Source organism: Lissotriton vulgaris, chromosome 12 (genome assembly GCF_964263255.1).
Source record: "Lissotriton vulgaris chromosome 12, aLisVul1.2, whole genome shotgun sequence".
Taxonomy (NCBI): Eukaryota; Metazoa; Chordata; class Amphibia; order Caudata; family Salamandridae; genus Lissotriton; species Lissotriton vulgaris.
In genome coordinates this window covers 243,584,674-243,606,049 of record NC_141700.1, presented here as the reverse complement: position 1 = coordinate 243,606,049, position 21,376 = coordinate 243,584,674, and the positions used below count along the sequence as shown (strand labels likewise).

Here is a 21,376-nt window from a genome sequence, read left to right as displayed (position 1 = left end):
GCTACCACAGCATCACTGAAAGCTACAGCATCACTCGTCGCAACCACAACATCACTCAGCGCCACCACAGCATCAATCTGTGCAACCATTCAACAACAACTGGTTCAAATATGTTCTCTCAATGTTTCAAGTTTTATTACAAATGTCACAAAAAGATGTTAATATTTCACTTCTGTTCTTGGATTTTAGTCACAATAAAATACACTGAACATAATCTTCACAAAAGTTATTTACAAAGTTTAAGCTATTGCCATTATAAATTACAATAACTTTTATTTAAGTATTAATTAATAAAAATAAATTAAAGCCATTGTTATTTGTAATATCAATACATCTAAGTCACGTTAATACAATACATATTGCATTACAAATGCTATAGGTGTCACATTTGCGAAAGTTAAAACTATTGGCATTGTAAATGACAAAGCTATTAATTTTGCTATTTTCAAAACCAACACATAAATAACAAATTTGTCATTTACAATACCAATAGCTCAAACGTTCCTAATGCAAGACCTATTGCATTGCAAATGCTTGTTTAATTTTGGCCCTATCCTCATATTAATCTACTGTGTGCATGGAGGCCTAGGCTCAGTGGCAGCTGGTGATTTAACAGCCGGGGCGGGTCGCGGGGGATGGTGGAGAGGAACGAACGAAAAAAAAGAAAAAAAAGTACCTGTCTGACTGGCGTTGACTCCTCTCGGTCATCTTCGCCGGGGTTGGGCGGAGTTGGCGTAGTGGCACCCTGTGGAATTCCATGGGGTTGCAAAAAAATTGTGGAATTCCGCGAATCTCTGGTCCGCCCTAATCATCATGATGGACGGAATTTTGCTAGCACCGCGTAGAGCTGCTTGTTGTATGCGCCTTCAGGGCATACATTTAATTCATTTAACCCGGTATTGCTCTGGGTTAGTGCTTCATTTTAAGGCAGCAGAGGTCAGAAAACAAAAGAGTTCATCTTTCCCTTGTTTCCGATCCGTACTACCTAAAAATAAAACACTAACTTAAAGAACTATCAGATTAATAAATTCACTAACGTCCAGAACGTGCATACAACGGCACTTGGCTCTGCCCCACAAAAGCTCGTCATGAAACGGCCTCAGGCGTCCGACCGAACATGGCTCCCCTGCAGCTGGCTCGAAGGGCACGTGCACTTGGGCACAAGGAAGCATTTATAGACATGGTTACAAATGCCCATTAAGAACCTGTTACCATGTGATACTCTGTCTTACTACTCTCGTCAGTCGTTATCCCCTTCTCTGCGCTCCATTGCCACCACCTCCGTCTTCTGGTTCTCTGGGCTTTGACTCCATTCCACCTCCGTCTTCTGGTTTTTTAGGCTCTGACTCCATTCCCCCCTTTGAATATAAGATAATGCGGCACCCGACTCACCGACTTCATCATCTCCACTCATCCAGTGAGGGAAAGATGTGGGGGTTCTTCGAACTGGTGGTGACCGCATGGTGATGCGGTCCCACTTCCTGGTTTTCTTGGATTGGCTAGGAAGGAGTGGCGACAAGGGACCGGGGAGACAGAGTGGGCTGTCCGTCCTTTTGTGGGGATGTGAGGCGAGTCTTCTTTCAGATCTCAGCTGTGATGGGGAGGGGAGGAGTGTGGAGTGCCTGGGGGACAGGAGGGGGAGAAGAGGACAGGTATGGCCTGGGCGCACAGGCAGACACCACAGTCTTGCACTGCCAATGACTGGGGATCAGAGCAGCTGGAGGAGCACATTAACAAAGGTATGCCATTGTCATCATGGGGCTTTTGCAAATATAAAACTCCGCTCCGCTGCGGAGCACAGCGGCAACTCTGCAATCTACGAGAATGTGGCGTTGCCAATAATCTGCAAACTCCGCAAGCGGAGAGGAGCCTTACGCCCAGGGTTACTTTTTGCCCTCTTCCAGGGCAGGAAGAATCCAGCTCCCAGCCTCCCGATGGCCAATCACATGGTCTGAGTGCTGTGGTCAGCCAGAAATGGGAGGCTGGGCATGTTCTCCATCCATGCAGGCACAGGAAGTCAGAGACCAGTTTGATATCTGGGCATTAAATTGATGCCCTCCGTCCAGTCTTGCAACTCTTTTAGACATGCTTGAACACAAAAGGTACCTCTACATCCAATACATCATCATCATTTGCAGGAGAAGATGGATCCCCTTCTTAGAAAATGGTTGCAAAACTGACCTTGTTGGATATTACTTGACTACATGCTGGTTCTTAAAAACATGGTAAGCCACTCTGACTAGAAATATAAGTCCTCTTTAAATAGAGCCATTGGCTGTATATTTGGACTTTGCACGCCATAGTCTCTGCTAGCACTAATTTGCTTACCTACCCCATAAATATGTCTCTGACCATGGGAATAGCAGAGCAGAGCACCTGCGATGGCCTCATCCATCTTTAAATCCAAGGGGGCTCCTTCCCCTTTGCAAATGAACAACCACCTTCTTTGATATGTTGGTAACTGATCAATGGTTTGCGACTACATTTGCAGTCACAAACCATTGATACGTAACATTCTGTCGCTCAATCCTGAGGTGACACCTGTTTTATGCCTCCTTCTTCCTTCTAATTGTGATTGCATTCTGTGAGTTGGAAGGGTTTTTCCAAATCGCTAAATCGGTTTAGTACATTGCATTTATTACTTTTATGTTCACAAACCCCGAGATTTTGTAAATCACAGGCATTGTGAAAGCAACGTGTTTAGCATTATCAGGCCCTGTATTCTTTATCTGATAGATTAATTGTGTACAGAAAAATATAGGTTTTTTAATGTGTTTGTCAGGGCTCACACTGCAAGCAAGTTCTATTGGCTTGGCCAATACTTTTAGGTTTCAGATTCTTCTAAAGACAACCGGTCACCTACATTTTTCTTCAGTTGCCTCAGATTTCTATTCAAGAATCATTGCTTGGAGGAGCTACGACGGCAAATAAGATGGCTGCTTAGGCTTCCGGCTTCGCCGACCTCCGTATCCCGCCGCAAGATCCTGCACAATATCCTGATTTTACGCCCAGCCCCTGCGTACATGAACAGTTCCTCACTCCGAGGGTGAAATCCGGGAATTTATATTGGCCGGTTTCACAGAGTTACACCGAGTTGAAGATTGTGGCCTACTCGAGCGGTGAAGCCGGGGCCTCGAGTATCTGCATGGCCGGGTGGTAGTGCAACAACAACGGCGGAGAGACTCAGGCAGGGTCCGGTCGATCGTAGTGGAGGCTTCTTTTGCGCCCGGAATTGGCAGTGATTGTTCTCTTTGCTCAGCACTGATGGAGAGGTGACCTTGCTTGCTACTGACGGCAGGTGGGGGTTCCCGTCCCGCGGACCCGGTGCCGGCTCCCTCCGGGGTTCGGCGGATCGGGGCCCCGGCCTGCGGCGTTAAGCTGGGTGATCGTGGCTGTGGAGAACGACTAGTTACCGTCCACGCTTGCCCTCTCGTGATCCCTGTGTGTTCCCCCCGGAGACACCAATTCACTCGGGAGGTGATTGTGATCAGTCTCGGGCGTCAGACCATGGACCGAAATGTGTCTGAGCCATCACTGAGGTCATTGCTAGCAGAACTCTGGGCGCTTCAATCACAAATGACTGTCTCCATGAATAAAATGGATGCAAGCCTATCTGGGATGCTACTTATTGTACCGGACCCTGCCCCACTATTGAAACTACCATCTGTAGCCATTCAAGCAGCGGCCATTTTGACTCACTGCGAGGACCCCGTGGGGATGCGAGTATTGGGACCACCGGATGAAGCCCTGGAAGATGGTGACCTAGAGGTCGTGAGAGTGCCACTGCACCTTCCACCGTTATTGACTTTTGAGGTATTGACTGGCTTCCTACCCCCGGAGACTTGTGTTGTAGACTCTTTTTCATCTGGTGATCGTCTCCCCCCTTTTTTGGAAACGTTGCCACCCCGGGGCAAGAAACATCGGAACTGTCTTGTTGGGAGAGGGAGGCTTCCTACACCTGAAGCTCCCGTGGACTTACTTGCTGCAAGTAGTAACGGATTGACTCTTGATGACTTCCCTCTCCTCTATGACTTGCTTGTATGCCTTTGGGTCTCGCTGGGGAGGGCTCGTGTGCTGGTCCGGAAGGGTCAGGGGTGAGATTACTCAACTCGGGGCGGTTTGAAATGGTATTATGACTGTTCGATTTACGATGATTTGATTTAAGAGGCTGGGCAGTGTGTCATGGTGCCCCCTAATTTCTCTCATAAGGGTCGCTCCACATCCGTCTCTTTGCGATAGGGGTGCCTGTTTCTGGCGGGGGGACTACGGGGCGGGGGGCATGTACTACTAGGCCCTCCTCCACTTTTCCTCTTTCTTTCCCTTCTTTTAGGGTTTTAGTTCTTTAGGGCGACAGGCACGCTGCTAGTGGGGTTAGGCTATAGCCATCGGCAGGGGTGCAGGGTGGGGGGTTGGATGGGGGGGGGGTTATTTTGCCTTTCTTATTTTCTATGGCCTTTTTCTCCCTTCCCTTTCTTTCCTTTCGGGTCAGTATCGTCTGTGCCCTATTCTGATTACACTGTGTTCTGGATTTTGTGCTCACGCTTCCTAGGTTAATCGAAAGTCCGGGTGGGCAGGATCTGGGAACCGGCGCTTACGAAACTGGATCCTGTATTGTTGTTCACTTCGATTCATAAGCATTGGCGCCAGGGCTCCTCATATTGTTGTCTCTAACATATATCCTGTTTCCTGGCCTGTCCCCCGTCTCCTTTAGCTTGATTGTATGGCACCTGATCCGTCTATATCTATAATATAAAATGAAACCTTTATTATATCCTGTGACCTATTCATGCGTTCCAAGACAAACTTCATCCTGAATCTCTGCCGGACCTCAGGGCTGTCGTCTGATGAGCTGTGTTACACCGTGCTATGATTTGGTTACACTTATGACTAGCGGCCGGCCCCTACGGTTGTAAGCCCATACTTGTACTTTCAGAGTGTTGCAATAAAGGTTTAAAAAAAAAAAAAAAAAAAAAGAATCATTGCTTATTGATGACAGGTCTAGTAATCCATGTTGGAAAGGTAATAGTACTTGTCTTTTTCCTTTAATGTCTAGCTGGCCTAATAACATTTTTCCCATAGTATTTCACAATTGACTGTCAACTGCCTCTTTTTGTCACCACATTTTAGAGGTCCCTTAAATATACCATAGCGCTCTTTTATTTTACAAAACTCAAATTGTTTGCCGTGGGCTGGTTACCTTTTACTACAGTTATGTCGTGTGACCGTAGTCATTAGCTGCTTCTACGAAATCCCAGTGGCTCTAAGAGCTGAGAATTGCAACTCCTAACTCAATCCCGCATGTTAAGGCAAACAATACTACATTTTTATTTTAAACTTTAATGGTATTACACCGTAACAGTGGAAATATGTCTTTCCAAGGACCCCAAAAGTCCTTAAGATGAGAGACTTAGTACGCTGTAGAGACAGAGAGAGGTGTAAATTGCTAAATAGAATAGACAGAGACCAAAGGGAGCAAGCTGACTTTCCCCGGTGGAGGAGAGGGGTGTGGGGTTCTTGGGGTGTGGGGCCCTGGCTAATTGCACACTTTGCCCATGCCTTAAAATGTCTCCGGAATGAGGCACACCTATTCTTTTGCATTTTTTCTACATAATAACAGCCTGTAGGCACCCTTTTTTAAAACACACCAACAAGGGGAGCAAGAATAAAACAGTAGCTCACTAGCTAGGTATTTTTAATTATTTTTCTTTCACTCCACTTCTCTGCACCACACATAATTTCACTAAGTGCTCCTACGTAGTTCGCAAGTCGCAGCACGCCTCAATCCGCAGCAGATTGAGAGCACCCCAATGATGAATCATGCCACCTAGGGGCAACCCTGGTGGGTGAGGGGACTCTAGAAAAGAATTTTCCTTCTGGAAAGAGGTTTTTCATGCATCTGCCGGTGAATCCTAGTTGTCCCCCCCCCCCCCCCACCCCGGGTTAGGTTTCTTATTTCGGTAAATCCAGATGTTGTGGAACTGTATTTAGTAAGGAGGGTGAACCTCACTTTAACCTCTACCTCCCCCCCCGTTTATTGAATTAATTTTTTTATAGCATGTGTATGAAAATGTTGATTTCATTTTGTCTTTTTTGCTATGCCGTTCTATGGGCGAGAGTCAAATAACATTTGCTTACTAAAAAAAGTTTTTTAAATGAGATGTAGCGATGAGTCAGCTTTTCCAAGTACATTGGACTTTTGTTTCAGTAAGCTTTTTGGATAATACAGATCACTGTAAGTGTGACCGTGCAATCTATTGGGAGTATATGGAATGCTTTCAGGGTTCTTTAGTTCACAATTACATCCAAATCTGCTGTCGTGTTTTCTTTGAGTTAGTGTTTCATTTAGATAGAGACTATGTACCTGATTTATACACCTGCCTGATTTAAGTGCGGGTGGACCATAGTTGGATGACAGCAGCGACTGCTCTGTCTCTGTCATGGTCAAATTTCTCCAACAGCCCAAAGAAGTCAGAGGTTTGGTAATGTCTGCTTATCTAATTGAGCCGTTTTTTCATGCCTGTCACCATCAGGAAAAACTTGTCTGTAAGGGATATTGATAGGTGATCAGTGACCCCCTTGCCATGGGAGGAAACTCCCATATGGAGGCAGGCATTGTTTTTTTTATTTTCCATAAGAAAACCCACCTTTTAGAGCCATATGCAAAATTACAATGATTTGACTGGAACCACCACCACAGCAGTTCCTGCAAATGCTAGAAATATCACTGGGCCAGCGGCAATTTCTAAATTTGGCTGTTGGAACCTTACTCAGGGTGACTGAGTAATTTACTCCATCGCATTGGTGGAGAATCGGCCAGTCGCCAAGAAAATAAATGAGACCCTATGCCTACTGACCGCAAGGAGTTTATCATAGTAATCGTGCCAGATGCTTGAGGAAGGAGTATTTCCTTCATGAAGGAAGCAACGGTTCTATCTGTATATTAAGTTTTTTCAATAGTTATCTGATCTTCTCTTTGAGAAGTGTTTCTAAAAGTGATAACAGATAATAATAGTGGGGAATAAAAGCAGTGATTTGGTTAGAGTGACTGGTGAGGTTTTTTTAACCCCGCTGTTTAGTTTGACCAAGTTGTGTGTTCCTCATTAAACGATTACAAGGGTCCTTTTGAGTTTGGCAAAAACTGGACATCTGCTAATTCTACTGATCCTTAGTCAGTGTAAATTAGGCAGGCAGGACGTCTGCCAATTTTTTATGGTTGTCCTGCATCTACCAAACTCCATAAATCTCCTTAATCTCTCTGTGCCTCACTTCCCACAAGTGTCAAAATAAATATATATTACATACGGCCTTGGATATTTGTGCTGTACCTTGATGCTATATGTCTTCAAGGTACATAGAAGTGAAGTTAAGAATGGTAAATCTACATTCACCAATATACAATAACCTTCTCAACATTTTGGTTCCCAGTAGTTTGGCTACCATATTTTAGTAATTCGATATTCCATACTACAACATTCCTAGTGAATTCCAAGAAAAAAATGTAATATGGGATTGGGGTTTGGCCCTTCCCTAATCTTTACAATCTATTGAATGTCTCTTACACTTAATAACTCCTTGTTTGATCCGGCCCCTTTATTTTATTATATGCTTCTCACAACACTGTGCAAGGGGAGAGTATCGCTATCGGTTGATTCAAAATTGTGCTACCAGGCAGCACTGTCCCTTCACTCCCCAGTGCAGTCTCCACTGCTGCCCAGAACCCTCACTCAAATTGCTGCTGACTACTTTCCTTTTGGAATCACTATATGCACATATGAGCCCCCTCTCATTTTCTCATGCACGCTGGCATCCCGGGGAGAGCACTAGTTTGTGCCTGGTTTTTGCTGTCTCTCTGATTGTACTGACCTGATCGATGACCCATCTGACTGAGGCAACCCTAGCGGCTTGCAGTATTCCTTGGGCCTAACATGTGCTAATTACCAAACACCACCTGCCATGGTCTGCTGTGTTTTGTGTACGTGTAATCTCTGTGGTGAAGTGGATGTGCCTATAGGTGAACGTATAAAGGTGATCCAGTAATTTTGTTACAGTCTCCAATAGTGAAACAAAGGCTCATCTGAATTTCCATAGATTTGGAAAGTTCTATATAGGAAGCATAGTGAACTCTGACAATCCAGGGCCTGATTGGCTACATTGTGAATTCTTCTCAAACTGAGGAAGACTTTTGTTTCTTTACACCACTCAGAAACCAATTGAAAGTGACTTGTATTGGACCTGGGTAAATGAATAATCACTGGTCACAGATTTATCAAACTGGGAACCTTATATATAATTAAGGCTCTTGACATTATGGAATTTATTGTGTGGACAGCTATGTATTTATCCATATTTATGTTAGCACATATTATTTGTATTAATGCATATTTATTTTTTGGTTCCCAATTAAATTGTTATATCTTTTATATTTCCGCTTTTATGTAACTGATAATTGTTAAATTGATTTTAAGTGAAAATATTAACATTGTAGTACAAACAAGGGCATATATAAAGTATATTTAAGAACATCTTATCACTTTTTTAAATCTTAATTCTGTCAATCTACATAGGTATTGGCCCGAAAGTCTTGAATGACAGCATGGCGAGTCATGGAAAAAAAGACCCATTTTCTGTATTTTTTCTGTTTCTAAAAATAAATACAGAAATGGAAACATTGTTCTCTGAACATATTAATATATAAAAAATCAGTAAAAATGGAACACTGGGAGCCTCACTTGTAATGGACTGACATCTGAAAAAAACTACTTATTATTATTATTATTTTTTTTTTTGGTCCTCATATCCACCATGGTAGGAGAAAGCCATCTAGAAACACGCCGAAGAACCGCTGTCTCAGTATTATACTGGATGGGATCATCTGGAGAGGGGGGAGGCCGACATCCCACAGCTGTTAGTGGCTGAGTCTCATTTTTGGCTGCCAGTAAGGACACCCTCAGCTTGTCCTGTGCCGGGCTTGACCGGTTATCTGCTGGATCAAAAGGCTGAATGGGCACCATAGTTGTGTAATCATTGAACCCGGGGGAAAAAAAAAACCCCGGATCTTTATTGTGCCCAAACCAGCATGTGCCAAAAGGCTCTTTTATTTTTATTTCCCAGTCTAGCTAGATCCATTCTGGCCGTATGTAGGATAGATGCCAACCAGTCCCCATGTGAGGGAGGTACGGCGTCCTTCCACCTTCTGCAAATCTCCCTCCTTGCCAAGAGAATAGTGTAGAAGGCAAGACTTCTTGCTGCTCCTTGTGCGCCTGTCAGGATACCAAAAATTTCTAAGGATAGGTCTATGATGACTGGGAAGCCCAACGATGTTATAAGGGTCTTTCCTATTGCTTCCCAAAATGTAGCGAGACGAGGGCATTCAAAAAACATATGAGTGTCTGGTGCTGCCTGGAATCCACACCTTGGACATGCAACTGGGTTGCCTGAAGAAAATTTAGATAGCCTCTGGGGAGAGAAATAAGCTCTATGTAGGGTGTATAAATGGTTCCTACGAAGCCAAGAGGGTTTTACTAAGTTCTTTAGGAGGTCAAAAGAGGTTGACCAAAGATTTAGTGGATCTTGATCCATAATTTGTGTTCCCCACAGATGGACTGGTAGCGTGAATTGACCGTCTGATTCCTCAAGCAGGAGATTGTACCATTTTGAAACCTCCTTTTTAGAGGGACCAGTACTCACTAAGCTTGTTATTACTTGACTGAACCCTCCAAGAGCGAACCTGTTCTTTTTTAAGGGTTTAGAATTATAAGCCTGTGTCCAACTAGTCATTTGTAGATATTTAAACCTCGATATTGTTGACCCTGTACTATTCTGGAGGTACTCCCACGAGAGCAAATCTCCCTCATAGAAAAGATCTCCCCAAACTTTTAAGCCAGCCTCTTTCAAAGGCATGGCTAGAATGTCTTCCAGCCAGGCCGGACTTCCAGGTAACCCCCAGAGCGATGTCTTGTCACAAAAATACCCTTGTTTTATAAAGTTTAACTCATTCCACATTTTCGCTAATCCATATAAAACCTTCAATTTAATCTTTTTAAAAAATGTCTGATTGCCAAATTTGAATAGGTACCCCAAACTACTTATTATTACCTTCCTTCAAAGTTCATTCTGAGGCCGTTTAGGGGATCCATAATGTATATTATAAGCATTATTGGTAGCCAGGAGATGAATCCTGTGGAATTAAAATCAGTATGGAGACTGAATTTGGGATTTTTGCAGGCTGGCTAGCTTGAGGAATGCGGTAATAAGTCAAAGAGAGCACATAAATAACTGTGCAGTTATATGGAATGCCTTTTAAAAACAATAACCAATAGGTTTTATTCTTTTCCTTGCTGTGCTTTTTTGCACATGCTTAATTTGTTCTGCCATCCCTACCACTCCATCCCTGTAATGGTGGTACATTTTTATTAAAGCAAAGTTGATTAGGGTTTCCATCTAGATTATGCTCATAGATTACTATCATTTCATGGATAATTAATAGCTTTTACATTTCTACATTGTGTCTTTTATTCTCTTGTGTTTTCCATATACTTTTACATTTCTACATTGTGTCTTTTATTCTCTTGTGTTTTCCATATACCTGGCGTATGTATCTGCTGATTTCCATTACTAATATGTTATTAAATGTATATTCGTAGTTAATTTTATTGTTTTGTACAGCTTTCCTACCAAATTTGCTGTTACTCATTGAACTATCACTCCTTTCCTTTCTTTCCTTCCTGACAAAATAGATAACTTACTAGAGGATTGTTGTTCTGAAACAGTCTAGGATTACAATGATCCATATATTCCATTATCCCAAATAGAAGAATGGATTCAAGAAATGTCACTGAGATCCTCTTAGACACCTACCTGTATAAGCATATTCCCTCCTTTTCCACCTAAACCGTCTGCTGTATAGCTGAAGATCAGCAGTCAAACACCAGATTGGAGTTGTTGACACAACTGTGGACATGTACCTAGATCTCTTGGTACTGATGGAAACTTGGTTCATTGGCACGTCTCAATTATACATTCTTCCTCCAGACTACTTCATAAGTCTGGATAAAGTAGTTAAAAGTAGGAGGTGGAGTAGGTCTACAGAAATTGAGTTCCTTGCCGCCTAGTTGAATCCAACTTCTTTCCCACATTTCAATGTATCGAATTCTCACCCACTACCACTAAATCAACCAGAATAAACATTTTCTATGATTCTTCGGGTGACAACTCCTTTGCTGAACAGTGAGTGGCCCACATCACGTCTCTACGTATTCTATTCCACAGCAATCATGTTTCCATCTGAAGTTTTAACCTTTATAGAAGCAGCTCTTGGTAGAATGCTTATTCTGTGCCTGTTCGCTTCCTACAGAATCTGATTCAGCTCTGCCTTAAACCCAAGCACATTAAAGATGCCACATTTGACCTCATGAGTCCCAAAAAGATCTTGTAGCAAATGGCAAGGCTGTCGACTAGTCTAGTTATTTCTATGTACCCTTCTCTATGTTCGTCTCCACTATCACAATTTGGCAAATCCATAGGCAAAAACCTTGATCAGGGAAATAATGAACATTAAGCCCCAGTAATCTTGCAGCTTTGTTCATTTCCAGTCTTCTGTGAAGACTGCAACATTAATGTTGCTATTATTGCCTTTAATCTTACCAATACAAAGATTATCAATGATCTCACCCCCTTTAAGGAGATATGAAAAAACACACCCTGCCTATTGGTATGCAAAAGTACTCAAAGATGAATCAAAATCATTGTCTACCAAAATGATTCTGCTAAAATCAGTCTAGGAAACCTTTTGAGTTTGTAAGAGTTGCCTCAGACCCACCTCTGATGTTTATCATAGTTGAACCAGAATTTTATTTGAACAATTCACCTGTTTCTGTGACACATAAATCAAACAGCACAGAACCTCTCTTCCCACTCATCCTATCACTCCGAGTCCAGATTAAAGCAGAAAATTGCCTAACAGCTGGTCCACATTGAATAAGATTTCTGTGCTAGAGCTCCACTCCACAATCTCCAAACCAAAACCCTCCACCAATGTCAATGACCCTCTTCTAGCTAGCCCTACCAAAGAGATACAAACATCTTTTGGCAGACTGTTCCAACATCATCAACTTTTTACTATTTCAAGTGCTTTTCCTGACTGCTTAAAAGCCAGACAGGTGTCCCCTCACCTGAGGAAACTATCTACAGACATAAGCGATCTCAATAACTTTCACCATGCCCTGGATTACCCTTACCTGCCAAAATCCTGTTAAATTGAGTTATCAGTTAACTGACTGTTAGTGAAAGCAAACTCCTGGATGACCTTCAATACTGGTTGAGTTGGCTGCAGCACTTAAACATTTTGAAAGTCACTGATGATGCCTTACACATTCTGGGCAATGGTGACTCTAGCCTTTTAGAATTTCTTGATATTTTGGCAACTTTGGACACTGTTAACAATGAAATTCTCATCTGTTCCCCATATGTTTGTATGGGTATTAAAGTCAAAGTATTAAGTGACTGAGGGGCAGATGTATCAAAGCATTTTTTTGTCGCAAATGCTGCGAATCGCTAAAAAGCAGCGTTTGCGACAAAAGAATCTCAAAATGGAATGTATCATGCAAAAACCATCGCAATATTAAGGAATCGCGAATTTTGCGATTCCTTAATATTGCGTAAGCATTTAAGGAATCGCAAATTGCGATTCCTTAAATGCTATGTATGAAGCAATTAAGTATTGCGAATTTACTCTAAGAAATCGCAAATTACCACCAACTAGTAGTTAGTGGTAATTTGCGAATTCTTTTACAAATGCATTTTTTGGCATTTGTAAAGGTGCCATGTGGTGCTCATACGGGCATGTATGTGCGCCATATGCTCACACATGTAAATTTCAGGGGTGCAGCAGGGTTTTCTTAAAAGACCCTTGCACCCTTGAAATTATTCTCAATTTGCGATTAGCAAATTGCGAATCACAAATTGAGAATAGCTTCCCATTCCTTCTTATGGGCCTCCTGGCCCATAGAAATGAATTGGAAATTATACCTTAATTGCGATTAGCAATTTGCTAATCGCAATTAAGGAATTTTAATAAATCGCTAAAAAATTGCGAATTTCTAGATACATACCATTTTGCTATTCTCAAATAGCGATTCTCAAAAAATCGCTATCTGAGAATCGCAAATGGGTATCAGGCATGTCTTAACATCAATATGTTAATGTCACCCCGCCTTAAAGGAAGGTTTCCTCTCCTCAGAACATCTTCATAGTGGCTGGCTTCAACCCTTACCCTCATCAAGGCCTGAATGAGTTCTCATCACCATAACCTCAATCCCAATACATTCTGCATATTTTCCCCATACCACCCTCAAACTTATTTTAAACCTGCTAAACACCAACAAAATCACATACACCCACTATTACTAGAAACTACAAGTCACTGGCCTTTCCTTCAAAAAATATGTTTTACAGTTATTCTTTAAAGTTTAATAGGACAAAAAAAGCAAAACCTTTATTAAATGTCATTCAAGGGATGACAGCCCCCCCCCGTACATAATGAATTACCGAATCCCTGAGTGGATGAAGGAGCAGATAAAGAGCAATAGAGGTAACAATAATTCATTTTTCTGTTCAAGAATAAACAGCGTGGATAAAATTATACAAGGCATAATATGATATCAGAAGGAACAGCCCAAAGATTGGCGAGTCATATTAAAAGAGATGGGTTAGCAATTGCAAACTTTGGTTCTAAATTTAGATTCATCAGGTACCAAGATCTGCATACTTTCTGGCAGGCATTGGCAATGAGTTCTTAATATTATATTAATAAATGTACATGTAGCTGGAGGAGTTGTGATACCCATTCTTCTGGTAAAGTCCTCCAAAACAATAGACGTCCACCATTCAGAACCAATCAGGAGAGCATGGATTTGTAAAACATAACTGCAAAAGATGGGTTAGCTGTTGCTTGTCTGATGGTGAACAAGGTGCTAATTTTAAAAGTGTCTCTATTTATTCCAGTTTTTCCCTTGTGATCTAGTTACAAGTTTCTATATTATTTTGAGGTGCCCCTTGACAAGGGGTGAGTTTAGTATGAAAAGAGGAATTGTGAGGATGATCTCATTTTATTTGCTTTCCCAAGCCCTAGACAATTTTTTTGCATGAAATTGTTAATTTCACAATTCAGTGAAATACATTAAAATCTGCATATCATAATTCTCAGTGAAATCAAATGTAACAAACAGCCATAGGCAAACCATGTAATCTTTTCAATGCTGTGAAGATAGGTAAAACTTTTTTAAAAGGGAAAATGCCATTGTATCATGATGTGGTTGTGAAGGCTCATTAAAGCAATTTTCATGTGTAATTTAAAATGTGCAAAGAGATAATGTGGCAAGGGAATGCAAAATGTACTAACAAACTGCAATATTAATAATTTCATAGGTGTCTTCTTATGAATTGCTGAACATAGTTGTCGCGCTTTATGATGTGTGTCTTCCTGCTATTGGACTAGAGGATCTACGAGCAAACATCTGTGCACGTGGAGCGAAAACTTTCATCTTGATTCGAGATGAACAAGGTACAACTCAACTGTTTCTTAATCATTTTGTTATCGTTATTTGTTGTTGATAAAAGCCTTAATATGTTGTACCATTTCAACATAATGTGGCCAAAAATCTTATAGAAATGCACACATATTTGAAATATGCAGAGTCCAGCATCATGTTATGAAAATAGATTGCTGATATCAGTTTCAAAAGAAAAAGATCTTCATCATGTATGCTGTTCTGAAATGACTCAAATATAGACTACAGAATGAAGGATCTGTGTCTGAAAAAAATCAGCCCTGCCTTGAGGTACTCATGGTGAATTGTCATAACTTCTGACGGGGCTGTAAGTCCCATCAGTAGCAGTTGTTTAATCCATATACCGATTTTATAAACTGTAAAAGCTATCTTTTAGTGGCTGATTTAGGATCTATGTTTATAATAATAATAATAATAATATGGAAGCTTATAAAGCGCCTGGTTACGCACACCGGCGTGTCCCCGCGCTATGGTGACTGTCAGTGACGAGTGCCCCCCCTAGATTCAGGTACAAAAATATTGTCGAAACAGGTGCGTTTTAAGATTTCCTCTGAACCTAACCTCTGAGGGTTCTAGACGAAGCTCTAGCGGGAGTTTGTTCCAACTCTTGGCTGCTAAGAGCCTGAAGGATCTGCCTCCCATACGAGCCTTGTTAATTTTAGGAATCATTACCAGGCCAGTTCCAGAGGATCTAAGCGTCCGCTTGGGCCTGTAAAGTGCAACTAGGTTCTGTAGGGGCCTAGGCGCCTTGCCCTCAATAATGCGGTGACAAGTGCATAGAGCTTTAAACACAATCCTTTCCCTCACTGGAAGCCAGTGGAGAGCCTCCAAGGCTGCCTTCGAGGCTGCTCTTCTGGGGAGCCTCAACACCAGCCGAGCTGCGGCGTTCTGTAGCACCTGTAGGCGATCCAAACTCCTGACAGTGGCACCTAGATATAGAAGGTTGCCATAGTCTAGTCACGAGGTAACAAGGGAATGCACCAGCGTCCGTCTGGCATCAGTTGGAAGAACGTCCAAGATCTTCCACAGACCTTTAAGGATGCCAAAACATACCCCAACCACACAACCTATCTGTGGTGTGAATGTCAGGTCAGAGTCGATCAACACACCCAGGTTTTTAGCCTGCTGACATGGTGTTTGAGTAACTCCTAGGCATGATAGCCACCATGCCGAGGACCACACAGACGGGCTCCCCCCCACAATGAGCACCTCAGTCTTGTCACCATTCAGCTTCAGGCAGTTATTGGACATCCAGGAGGCAAGCTCCTGCATGCAAGCACTGAAGCTGGATGCTGCAATGTTGGACGCCCGTGACAGTGAGATGACCAGCTGTGTGTCGTCAGCATACGACACAATTCGCATACCGTAACCCTCCACAATATTTGCCACTGGGGACACATACAGATTAAATAGAGTCGGACTCAAGGCCGAACCCTGTGGCACCCCCTGATCCAGGTTGATCGCTCCGGAGTAGTGGTCACCCTGTCTAACCTGAAAACTCCGATTAGACAGAAAGGACTGGATCCACTTCAGCGCCGCCCCTGTGACCCCGCCCTTGTTCAGACACTGCAGCAAGGTGAAGTGTGCTACAGTGGCGAACGCTGCCCTCAGATCTAAAAGGATAAGGGCCATCGTCTGTCCCTCATCCACCCCTTGCCTGATGGTCTCAACGGCCATTAGCAGTGCTGACTCAGTAGAGTGGAGTGAGCGAAAACCAAACTGAGTTGGATGGAGTAGATTGGCTTCCTCCACATAAGCCATCAGCTGGAGGTTAGCGGCCTTCTCTGCCACTTTGGCCAGGTATGGTAGGAGCGAGATGGGACGGAGGTTGTCCAACTTCTCCCAGCTTATATTAGTTTTTTTTTGGAGCGGGAGTACCACTGCCTGCTTCCATCCCTCGGGCACCGTATTAGTCCCGAAAGATGTGTCCAAAACATGCCTTATGTAGGGCTCAAGAATGTCGATTCTCTCAGCGAGCAGCTTAGGCGAGGCAGGGACCCTAGGAGACCCTGACTTAATTGAACAGCATATCTGCCGCAATCCTGGAGGCGGGGTGACAAAACTCTCCAGCCTATTTTTCCCCACAATTTCCTGTTCGGCCTCCATGAAGTCCGATCCCCTTTTTTTTCTCCCAAAAAGGAGGAATATATAGTAGCCACTTTCTCTGAAAAAAAGACCGCAATGCGGTTGCACGATTCTTCTGAGATATCAGTTGGATCTGTGGTAAATAAAGTTTACCGTATCTGTTTTTGCCATATAATTACATGTCAGAAGGATAGCTCAAATGAGAGGCAGAGTCCGTGGTATCTGAGTCATACGGGCTTTAATATAATGCTTCGAAGCATGGGACATCGGGTTCCATCACCTCTCAGGTTCAGGAAGGGACATTCAACATTTTATTAGCATCACACATTATATATAGTAAAACAGTATACATGGAAGTGAATACAGTAGGCGTAACAGGTGAAAAGAGAGGTGATAAGAACACATGTGCGTAACAGGAGGGGTGTAAGAAGGCGTACACATGGGCGTGTACTGGACATGTCAGAGAATCGTCACATAAAACGTCACAAGTGGGTGGATGCATAGAGAAAGTTGCAGAATCAGCAGAAATTTATGACCTATATGCGCGCGCAGCTGGGCATGACGTGTAACCGGGGAAAGCTGGGGCTTTGACTTTTGCACGAGTAGAGGAGACTAATGTCTGGGGTGTCAAAACGACCTGTACCTATAGCATATCTGATATCGTATGTTTTGAGGATGTAGTGTCTGGAGTAAAAGGTTTCTCGGGCAGGGGCCGTTCAACACTGAATGCTAGTGCGTGCATACGGATCTTCATGTAGAGTGCGGGGGCCATGGGCCTACCATGGTAACGGGAGCAGTAAATTACTTGCATGGAGACAGGAAAGCAGGGAGGCAGGGCCCTTTGCTCTGCAGCCAGGAATATGTTTACCTATTTCACTAGACTGGAATGTGTTTTCGAGGAGGCTGAACAGATAACTTGTAGGTAAAACATCATCTTGGCAAGCGAACCAGGCCGAGCCGGGCACCGCTCGTCTGAGGCAGGAAGTAAGGCAGAGGTCAGGGATACATACCTAAACGGCAGCATTCAGAGGGAGAAAAGAACTCGGAGCCTCGTGTAGGGGCCTAACTCGACTGGGCCAGAAAACGTGGATGAAAACGTGAAAGTGCACCATGTAAAGACGTTGGCATCATAGGCCTAGAAGCCTAATTAACAGGATATTTATGCATGGCTGGATAGCTGACATGTTAACGTTGGACGCAAATGTATTTGCGTCTTTCTAGCAGGCACAGAAAAGAAGTTACACGACATACAAGGAACATGGGTGCATGGATAGGGTGCGAGTGGGGGACACATTGGTTACCTGGAAATTTCTATTACCTCAGATCGACAGATGATTTATATGAGGAGGTTTTCCTGTAGATCTTAATAACTCCTTCCTGGAGTTCTCAGCTTCACCTATTCTTCCTGCAAAGTAAGTAGCCTTAGATTGTCTAATTAGGCCATGATATACTCTCCGTTTAGCTTTATACTCCTGTTTAGCCTGGTCAAGGACGGCTATCCTCCACTGTCTCTCAAGATGTTTACACTCCGCCAAATGCCAATATTTTTATTTGGTTTTAACAGTGCAGTCAAATGTATTGAGTACAAAAACTTTGAACACAGATTCTGAATATCCCCATCCTGCTGATTCGAACTGCTGCTACTGAGGGCGCTCATTGACCCTTATATTTTCGCCACAACTTGCGGTACCCGCTTCGCGGGGCCCGCTGCGTTTCCTCACCACCTGGAAAGCCTGGACTGTGTATCTCTGCAAAGCGTGTGTTGGCCAGGGCTGCAAGCGAGTGGGGCCGGACTTCAAGGACCAGAAGCCTCGGCAACCTGCGCCTCACGTCACCTGGCCGCTCTCCCTGTCCACCACGCCCCGCCTGCACATTTAAAAGGCTGGGGAGGAGGAAACATCCTGGGACATCCTGCTGATTCGAATTGCTGCTACCGAGGGCGCTCATAGACCCTTATCTTTTCGCCACAACTTGCGGTACCTGCTTCGCGGGTCCCGCTGCGTTTCCTCACCACCTGGAAAGCCTGGACTGTGTATCTCTGCAAAGCGTGTGTTGGCCAGGGCTGCGAGCGAGTGGGGCCGGACTTCAAGGACCAGAAGCCTCGGCAACCCGCGCCTCACGTCACCTGGCCGCTCTCCCTGTCCACCACGCCCGCCTGCACATTTAAAAGGCTGGGGAGGAGGAAACATCCTGGGACATCCTGCTGATTCGAACTGCTGCTACCGAGGGCGCTCATGGACCCTTATCTTTTCGCCACAACATGCGGTACCCGCTACGCGGGTCCCGCTGCGTTTCCTCACCACCTGGAAAGCCTGGACTGTGTATCTCTGTAAAGCGTGTGTTGGCCAGGGCTGCGAGCGAGTGGGGCCGGACTTCAAGGACCAGAAGCCTCGGCAACCCGCGCCTCATGTCACCTGGCCGCTCTCCCTGTCCACTACGCCCCACTCTATTGGTACACGTATTTAAGAGAAGGTCTACCCCCGCTGCGCGGGAGCGTCCCGGGAGAAGCCCGGGACAAGGGCGGGACCGTCTGTGGCCGTCAGGGGCCGGAGGAGACCGGGCTGGGCCCCTCCTCTGATAAGTTTACTATTGGATGTGGCCTTGTAATCATGATTTAACATTGGGTTGATATCCTCGTATATTTTTAGGTTTATTTGTCATTACTATACGAGGTTGTTTGTTTGTTACCCTTATTGGTTAATGTTGCCCAAACACTGTCATTTATTATAAATTTCATTATATACTTATCCTAAAAATGTCTAGTTCAACTCTTAATTCCCTCCCTGATCATGTGAGTATCTCTATACTCGGCCCCCTTGATAAATATTTTGCTAAAGCAACTAAGGAAATTGACCGAGAGTTAGCTCTAGCGGAAAGGAGGGCCGAACGACGCCTCTCAATTGAGAATCTTAAGAGGCAGATTTCTCCCCCTAGCAAAGCGAAGTCTCCTGTATGCACCTCAGAACAGGCTGAGATGGATGCGGAGTTATTTAACACAGATAGTATTCCTTTAATTTTTCAGGAAAACCCCCATCGCTGGGGGTCCTGGATATGGCAGTGGAACGTCCAAGTGACTTGTCCACGGTAATATCAAATAACCTTATAGATCTTAATACCCCTCTGCCCTTGGAGCGTGTTCCCCACTCTAATAGTAATACCTTACCTCCCCCCCTGAAGATACAAACTGAGGTCATCACGTTGCTTGCTTCTCAGCCTACTATTACAACAACTAGTGCACATGATGACAAAAAGTCTAAAGGTGGCGTATCTTCCCCAGCTAGGAAGAGACGGAAGAAGGGAGGGAAAAATAAAAGTGGGTCTGCCAACCCGTGGAAGCCGCCACAGGTAACAACAGCCCCCAAAGAAACCCTGTCAGAGGACGTGGGGGAAAAGCTTACAGAGGAGACAGAAGTGATACAAAGGAATGTAGATATGGGACATAAAAGCATTCCTAATGATGGGCTTCTGGATGCTGTTGAAAAACTCTTAAAGGCTCTTATTCTTCCTCTTGTCGAAAGGCTTAAAAGGCTGGATAAAAAACTAGATTGCCTTCTTCCACAGCCTACGCCCCCAGAGAACCCAACTTTAATCACCCCAGATACCGTTACTGAAAACAAAACCTCAAATAATCAAATTAGACAACATAATCCCCCTAAGAAACCAAATAATGTACCTGCTAATAAAAACCCCACTACTGCATCAGGCACACCTGTGACTACAGCCTCGAAAATCACAAGCAAAGAAAAGATTCCTTCTGTGGTTTCGAAGCCTGCTCAAATCAATAAAATACTTTCTTCCCAAACAAATCATCCTAATGGAGGTAAATTACATTATAAAGATACAGTAGATCTGCCGCCGGAGTCTTTTGATTTTGTCATTATTTTAACAGGCTTTCCTGCTGTCCCGGAGGGAACTGTGGAATCGAATATTAGTTTAAAAAACAAAGTGATTCATTGGTTGCGTCTGAATAGACCACTACCTGTACATTTGAATGGAGACATTGTCTCAGTTAGAAGGTGTCAATGGGTCGGCATTCGTCCTAAGGATATAGAGGGTGATTTGATCATAGTTAATTTTAGGGACCATAGGGTGGTATCCTATATAAGTGATTGGTTTGTGGGTAGTAATGATGGAGGAGTGTCAACACGGAATCTGACATATTTCTATCCGGAAAACATGATGTTTCCTTCAAATAAACCCCGGTATAGATATGGTTTGGACTTCCCTCACCATCAGAAACAATTTAGAAATAAACCTAACTCTACCTACCCTAATAGAAATGTTAACTTTTTTCCTTTGGTAAATCACTCTAATATGTACCCTAGGTCAAATAATTACCATCCTACAAATCCGAAGGACTTTTGGAACATTCCATTATCAAATATGTTCCATCCGCTGACCCCAATGAACTTAAATGACTGACTGAATCCAATTTCTCAACAAAACTTATCACCCTGGAACAATAAGTCTACCTTTTCTTCTCCGGTTGAGGATGCTATCCCTAGGTTGGTGTCACCCCATCACCATTTTACTCTCTGCAGTGAAATGAAAATAACAACCAATGATAATATAAATCGTGTAGAGAATTTTTGGGCTAGTGAAAATTTTCAAACCCACTTTGAAGAAAACAATGATCTTGTAAATTATGGTAATGATGGGAATGATACTGTTCAAGGGAGTATGGGACTTTTGTACAAATCAAATGTAAACTCAAATTTGGATCG

General features: G+C 43.5%; 1 protein-coding gene across 1 annotated transcript in view; it reads left to right on the top strand.

The window, feature by feature from the left end:
- LOC147673861 (uncharacterized) overlaps nt 1-21,376 on the top strand; it is a 1,240,526-nt gene that overhangs the window by 297,017 nt on the left and 922,133 nt on the right. Inside the window, exon 3 of the mRNA XM_086947748.1 lies at nt 14,425-14,560. Coding sequence (XP_086803874.1) covers nt 14,425-14,560 — 136 coding nt within the window. The remainder of the gene's footprint in view (nt 1-14,424; nt 14,561-21,376) is intronic.